Source organism: Drosophila suzukii, chromosome 3, assembly GCF_043229965.1.
Source record: "Drosophila suzukii chromosome 3, CBGP_Dsuzu_IsoJpt1.0, whole genome shotgun sequence".
Classification (NCBI taxonomy): Eukaryota; Metazoa; Arthropoda; class Insecta; order Diptera; family Drosophilidae; genus Drosophila; species Drosophila suzukii.
In genome coordinates this window covers 38,588,623-38,595,499 of record NC_092082.1, presented here as the reverse complement: position 1 = coordinate 38,595,499, position 6,877 = coordinate 38,588,623, and the positions used below count along the sequence as shown (strand labels likewise).

Below are 6,877 nucleotides of genomic sequence, written 5' to 3'. Positions count from 1 at the left end.
CTCAGTTCATCGCACCCGCTTTCAAAACGAAAAAGAACTCCTCGGTGAAAAACATTGGCTGTTTACCGACGGATCCAAAACTTTGGAATCAACCACTTTCGCAGTTATCGACGCTAACAACACCATCATAGCGGGAGGGGCGCTCCCCCTCTACAATTTTATATTCGTGGCAGAAGCTACGGCTATATAACTTGCCTGCCGCTTTGCCACCAGTAAAAACGGAGAGTTTGTTGTCTGCACTGACAGTCTGTCGTCACTCCTGGCAATAAATAACCCCGAGTATCGCGATCCCACCATAAGAGAGAAACAAAGATTAACTAAAGAACATCCAAAAAAAATAACACTCTTTTGGGTCCCAAGCCATCAAGGCATAAAGGGTAACGAAGACGCGGACCAGGCAGCCCACAACATTGGCCTCTCACCAACATTCGTTTTCACTCCAATAAACAGCAAGGACATACACAAGCTAATAGATCGCAACTTGGAAAACCAAAAGATGGAGGAATGGTCCACTTTCACCCATAGATACTGCAAATTTAATCCAACATGTACAAAAATACCTCTCCCAGCGGCAATCGGGAGACGACAATGCAGTACCTTTATCCGGCTTCGTATAGGACACACTAAACACACACACGAACACCTATTAAAAGGCATCAACAATCCGATCTGCAGTCTCTGCGGAGGAATCCCAAACACCGACCACCTTTTAGACAATTGCCCTGGACTGGCCAATATTAGATCCCACCTGTTCGGCACACAGCCCCCCCAAATCCTCGATTGCCCAACCGTAGAAAATATTAACAAAAAATGTACGAGATTATAAGTAAATCAAAGCTAGCAATATAATAACAAACTAAGCCCATAAAAAACCGCATGTACAGATTTAAACACAGCAGATTAGTTACAGTCAGAGTCGAAGGCCTCCGCAGCCAGTGCTCGGAAATTTAGTATTAAGTTTAACATTGTATGATAAGCTTAATTTGTTAAATAAATAAATTATACATATACACATTATATATGAAGTTAAATCACCTTTTCCTTGTTTTGCACACTTAGGGAAACTGAACAATGTACGTCTGACTGGCTTCACTATAAAACTTAAGTGTCAAAAAATCCACTAAAACGTATGTAAGTGCAAGCGAGACAACATGATCGAAGTAGGCCAATTCGAATTTCGAATATATCTTTTTCACTTCCACTTACGTGATTGATGTCGCCATATTGCTATATCAATTTGACATTATTTAATGGTAAAAATGATTTGTGTCTAAAAAACACAAACACAAATGCGCATATCAAATTGATCCTGGCTCGTTTTTTTTCTGTGAATAAAATAGACAATTAAACATAAACAGACGATTTAAAACACAAGCACGGCAGGTTATGTTGGACTAAGTCACAAAGCAAGGAACCAGTATTGGTTAGAAATATGAACGACTGGGATGTGTGGACTGTATGTAATTTTATTCTAGACGGTTCCGAAGCCAATTTGATACTGATCTGAATTTCACAAAAAGGCGCTGTCGTAGCAGCGTTGCCAGAATCGAAAAAGTAGATATATATATGTATGTCGATATTCTGTTACATAGGATAGAGATGGCATTATGCGCCTAAATATGAGAGGTTATTAAACACTGCAACCGTTCAGGAACATCCCGGCCCGCCCTGAAACACAGTTTCTGAACTGGGCAATACGGCAATCTTCGTGATTGGCCTGATCAGCTCTCCTGTTGATTTCTTCAGCTTGACTGCTCGAACTAGGTTGTCCTTCCCTGGATAGGTTTCCATAACCCGTGCGATGTGCCACGATGCTGGTGGCGTATTGGACTCCTTAACGAGAACTACATCACCGATCGAGAGGTTGGGTGTTGAAGTGGTCCATTTCGGACGTTGTTGCAGAGTAGTCAGATACTCCTGATGCCATTTCTTCCAGAATCCTTGAAGCATAGCCTGGATGCTTTGCCAATATCCTAAACGGCCCATAGGGATGTGGCTTAAGTCAGGATCTGGCACGGTTGTTAACGGTCGCCCAATTAAGAAATGAGCGGGTGATAAGTAGTTGCCTTCGGTATCAGATGTATAGCATAAGGGGCGTGAATTTATCACTGCGCTGATTTGAGCAAGCAAGGTGCGCATTTGTTCGAAGGTGAGCGTTGAGTTGCCGGTGACTCGGCGCAGATGCAGTTTGACACAGCGAACTGCCGACTCCCATTTTCCTCCCCAATGAGGAGCTCTAGGGGGAATGAGTACCCACTGAATTCCGTCATCTGCCAGAGTGGATGTGACGATGTCCTTATGTCGTTGTGATGCAAGCAATTATTGCATTTCGTTGAGGGATCGCTTAGCTCCAATAAAGTTGGTTCCGTTGTCGCTGTAGATCTTGCTACACTTGCCACGTAGGGATATGAAGCGGCGCAAGGCAGCCAAGAAGGTTTCTGTTGTCAGGTCTGTGACAAGTTCCAGGTGTATGGCCGAGGTGACCATGCAGACGAACAGGCAAATGTAGCCCTTGCTAATACGTGGCTTCCGAACCTTGGCATCCTTCAGAAAGATTGGACCTGCATAGTCGCAACCAGTATTGACAAATGGAAGGGCTTGAGTGACACGCACGCTTGGTAAATCAGCCATTTGTTGTTGGGCGGTGTGGTGGCGTTGACGAAAGCAGGATAAACAGTCGTGTGTTATTCTGCGAATGAGATTACGTGCTCCAAGTATCCAGAATCTCTGACGAACGATTACAAACAGGGAAGAAACGCCAGGGTGAAGATTTACTCGGTGCCCGTGTTCCAGAATCAGCTTCGAGATTCGGTGCGTTTTTGGTAGCAAAACTGGGTGTTTTGCCTCTCGTGACAATTGCGATTGGTGCAGTCGTCCGCCTACCCTCAGCAAATCGTTTTCGTCTATCATTGGTGCAAGTTTGACCAGCTGCGATCGGTTCCTTAGGGGTTTCTTGGCAAGGAGCAATTGATAGTCCTCGTGGAAATAGTGCTGCGCGTGTTTTATACAAATGATCCTTGCTGCCTTAATCTCTCCAAACGTAAGCGCTCTTGAGGCCCTATCGCAGGACGGGTTTTGTGTGCGTTGAATGAATCGCTTCACATAGGCGACAATGTGAACGAGCTTGAGCCAAGAAGAAACTCGTGCGATCAGCTCATCCAGTGGATGAACCTCAGTTGCAACAGCCACTGTAGCCAAACAGTTGGACTTGACTTCTCCTTGAATGCGTTTGTCTGAAAGAGATAAACCAAAACGTGAATCGTTCAACTTTACCAGGTATTGATCCTTGTCCCGAAGCCACAAAGGTCCATTCCACCACAAATGGAAGTCGATGAGGTCAGCAGCCATCAGACCCCTGGAAGCACAGTCAGCTGGGTTTGATTTGGAGTCTACGTGCCGCCAGGCCTTCCTAGGAAGAGTGTCAAGGATTTCCGAGGTTCTGTTTCCAACAAAAGTCTTTAGTTGGGCTGGTGCATAAGATAACCAGGAGAGCACTATTGATGAGTCGGACCAGACAAAAACAGTTATGTTCTTGTGGCGTAATCCAGAGGAGATCGAACGAATGAGTTGGCTTAGAAGAAGTGCTGCGCAAAGCTCCAGGCGTGGCAAAGATTGTTGTTTCAGTGGCGCCACCCTTGTCTTCGCAGCCACAAGGGACACCGAGATGGATCCGTCGTCATTTGTAACTCTGCTGTACACCACAGCAGCATACGCCTTGGTTGAGGCATCCGAAAATCCGTGAAGTTCGATATTGTCTGCGTCGTTGGCAACGAAGCGTGGTAATTGGAATTTTTGTAGAGTGTCTAGATCTGCTCTACATTTCAGCCAGTTGTCCGCTAGTTTGGTTGGGAGCGGGTCATCCCAATCCAAGTTTAAGAGCCAGAGTTTTTGGAAAATAATCTTAAATTGGATTACAATGGGTGCCAAGAGTCCGAGAGGATCAAATATCCTCGAGACGTCGGACAAGACTTGTCTCTTTGTGCAGTCAGGATTTGCCGCTAGACCTATGTTGTACGTAAGAATGTCTTTTCCAGGATGCCAGTATAGTCCGAGAACCTTAACTGGGGACGATTGTGCGGCGGTATCATCCGTTTGTATGATTGATGTATTTGATACCCATTTCCCGAGTTCAAGATTTGGTTTCGACGTAGTTCATCCTCATTGTTTGATCCAGTAAGAACATCATCGACATAAAAATCCTCCAGTAGGATTTTTGAAGCATTCGGGTATTCGTCTTGATGATCCACGGCGAGTTGTTCCAGCACACTTACCGCCAGGAATGGTGCACATGACGTTCCGTAGGTTACAGTGCACAATTGGAAATGCTTGATCGGATCGGATGGATCCTCTCTCCAAACGATCTTCTGGTAGTTTCTGTGCTTTTCATTTACCCATATTTGGCGGAACATTTTAACGATGTCCGCTGAGAATGCGAATGCGAAAATAGATCGCGCTGGATACTGGGCCCTGTGAAAAGAGTGTCATTTAAGGCCTTACCATTAGCGTCGCGAAAGGATCCATCAAAGACCACTCGCAGTTTTCGGCCTAGCACTGGGTGGTGGGGAAGAAAGAAGTGATTCCCAGTAGCGATTTCCTCTGGCGGCACCTCACGCATGTGTCCCAGATTGATATACTCCCGCATAAAGTATACGTACTGTGTCCGCAGCTGCTCGTTTTGTTGTAGTCGTCGCTCTACCGATTTGAATCGTTTAAGAGCTCCCTGTAGAGTTTCTCAGAATTCAGGACTTTCCGTGTTGAATGGAAGTTTAACGATATACTTCCCGTTTTCATCGCGGCTGTGGGTGGCGAGAAAGTGCTTCTCGACCTGGTCGTCTTCCGGTTCCAATTTTGTGTTGCTTTGAACGTTCTCCAGTTCCCAAAACTTCTGAAGCGTGTTGTCGATATCCATTGCTGTGGTAGTGCAATAGCGTTGCTTGCGTTCGATGTGATGAGTGAAGTGATTACCCATCCGAATACCGAGGAAATAGCGATAAGATTACCCTTGTTGTCGTACATCTTTCGTCCTGTGAACACTGACCATACGTGTTCGCTTCCCAATAGTATATCTACTGGTGTGTTTGCGTTGAAATGTGTATCCGCCAGCTGCAGATCCTTAAATACCTCGAGTGTCGATGCGTCGATATTTTGGCGTTCCAGAGATGAGGTGATTCTGCCTAGCACGTGGGCATAGACAACCAAACAATCATCGGATATGCGAGACTTGATTTGCAGCGCGCTGCATCCCCTTGTAGTGTCTGCTTTTACGGAAGAGATTCCCATAACCAAAATGCGTGATGCCGACCGTGTCAATCCGAAAGCTTGGATGCAACGCTCAGATACATAAGACAGCTCTGCTCCTGTGTTCAATAGAAGACGGCATGTTACGTGGTCACCTTTTGCGTTATTAACATACACCATAGCAGTTGGTAATATCCTTCGTTTGAATTCCGTTTGATGTGTAGATTTTGCAGTGCCTTGTGCACATACAACCTTTTGGGTGCCCGCTCCTTGGGCCAAATGACTGAGTGTCACTGAGCTTGTGTTAGACGCGCTTAAGTTTTGCTCGTCTCCCTCCGCTATCTGGGCAAGATTCCCACTAGCCTGTGGATTCGATTAGACGTGCAGAAGGGAGTGATGATTTCCTTTGCATTGCCTGCACTTGTATGTGGACTTGCACCTGTTGACCCCATGACCAGGTCGCAAGCAGTTTTAGCATAGTGATTTCTCCTTCACAAATGATAGTCTCTGCAGTCCAGACATATCCAGAAACTGCTGACAGCCATATAGAGTGTGTTCCGTAGAGCTGCATTTGGTGCAGCCACTACTTTCAACCGCAACCATCGAGTGTGTGATCCGTTTTGGTTTTTCAGGATGTGTTGTTGTCTTGCTTCCAGTCGCAAGCTCCCTTTTGCTCAGCTCCAGTTCCTCGCAGCGAGAATCGAGAAACTTGAAGAATTTCTCTAGAGTGGGTGAATCTGTCTCCATGCTGCGCTCAATCCACCTGCGCCGTGTGTCAGCGTCAAGGGCTAGATCTAGGGCTAGATAGATGATCCAACAGTCGCGTCCCGTCTGATTCACCGCATCCAATCCACGAACAATTTCGTTTGCTCCGTCCGAAACCTTCCGTAGAACTGTTGCATCGATCTTTGTAGTTGTTGGCAGGCTCATAAACTGTTCCAAAAACGAGTTTACAATGTGCCGTGGACGATTGTATCTTTCCTTAAGACGTTCCCATGCAGTGTTGTAAGCCGTGTCCATAATTGCCAAGTGTCGAACCAAGTTGGCAGCCTCATCAACGAGTAGTGTTTTTAAGTGATGGAACTTCTGGGTGTTGGACAAATGCTGTTTGTTATGAATTGTGCTTTCATATATGTCTTGAAAGGATGGCCACTCTGTGTAGTTGCCCGAGAACCGTTTGATTTGAATTTTAGGCAATTCGCTCAGATTCGAATTCGCCGTGAGTACCGAGTTCCGAGAATTCGCTAATGTGACGTCACCACCAACATGATCAGGCATGTTCGGTGTGCTCCGACTTACAGCAAGTCGCTCAAATAGTTGTTGGTTTTGTTGCAGCAAGTTCAAGATTGCATCGTTGTTTGAGTGTAGCCCGTTGCTGCCACTCGCACCGCTTGTAGATGTCCCCGGTTGTAGATCATTACTCCTTTCCTTGAGAATAGCGCTTGCCCTTAGGTATTTTGCTTCGTAGACCGCATTGTCAATCTCCGGATCGACATAGCCTTCCACTTCCTCGTGAGGCGCAATGCAATCGCTAAACTGGTTGAACTCCTTCCAAACTTCGTTGAGAAGATCTATCCGTGTGACGATCTCTGTGTGTGTAGCAATCTCCGTTTGTTCAGCCCATGCCAAGACACGTGTG

General features: G+C 46.0%; 1 protein-coding gene across 1 annotated transcript; it reads right to left on the bottom strand.

Moving 5' to 3' along the window:
* Positions 1 to 2,319: 2,319 nt before the first annotated feature.
* LOC136117577 (uncharacterized) lies at positions 2,320 to 5,280 on the bottom strand. The gene is made up of 5 exons (XM_065868551.1): positions 5,001 to 5,280; positions 4,747 to 4,911; positions 4,498 to 4,692; positions 4,016 to 4,423; positions 2,320 to 3,836 (listed from the first exon to the last, which is right to left on the bottom strand). The coding sequence occupies exons 1-5, from the start codon at positions 5,278 to 5,280 to the stop codon at positions 2,320 to 2,322; spliced, it is 2,565 nt and encodes an 854-aa protein (XP_065724623.1).
* Positions 5,281 to 6,877: the final 1,597 nt, after the last annotated feature.

Bases quoted from the DNA above. Each gene is read 5' to 3' on its own strand.
- LOC136117577 (XM_065868551.1), bottom strand. From the start codon at position 5,280: ATGGGAATCTCTTCCGTAAAAGCAGACACTACAAGGGGATGCAGCGCG. The intron at 4,693-4,746 runs GTCCTGAATTCT...TCAAATCGGTAG, and splicing joins ACTTCCATTCAACACGGAAA to AGCGACGACTACAACAAAAC. The intron at 3,837-4,015 runs GTACAACATAGG...CAACCAAACTAG, and splicing joins CCTGGAAAAGACATTCTTAC to CGGACAACTGGCTGAAATGT.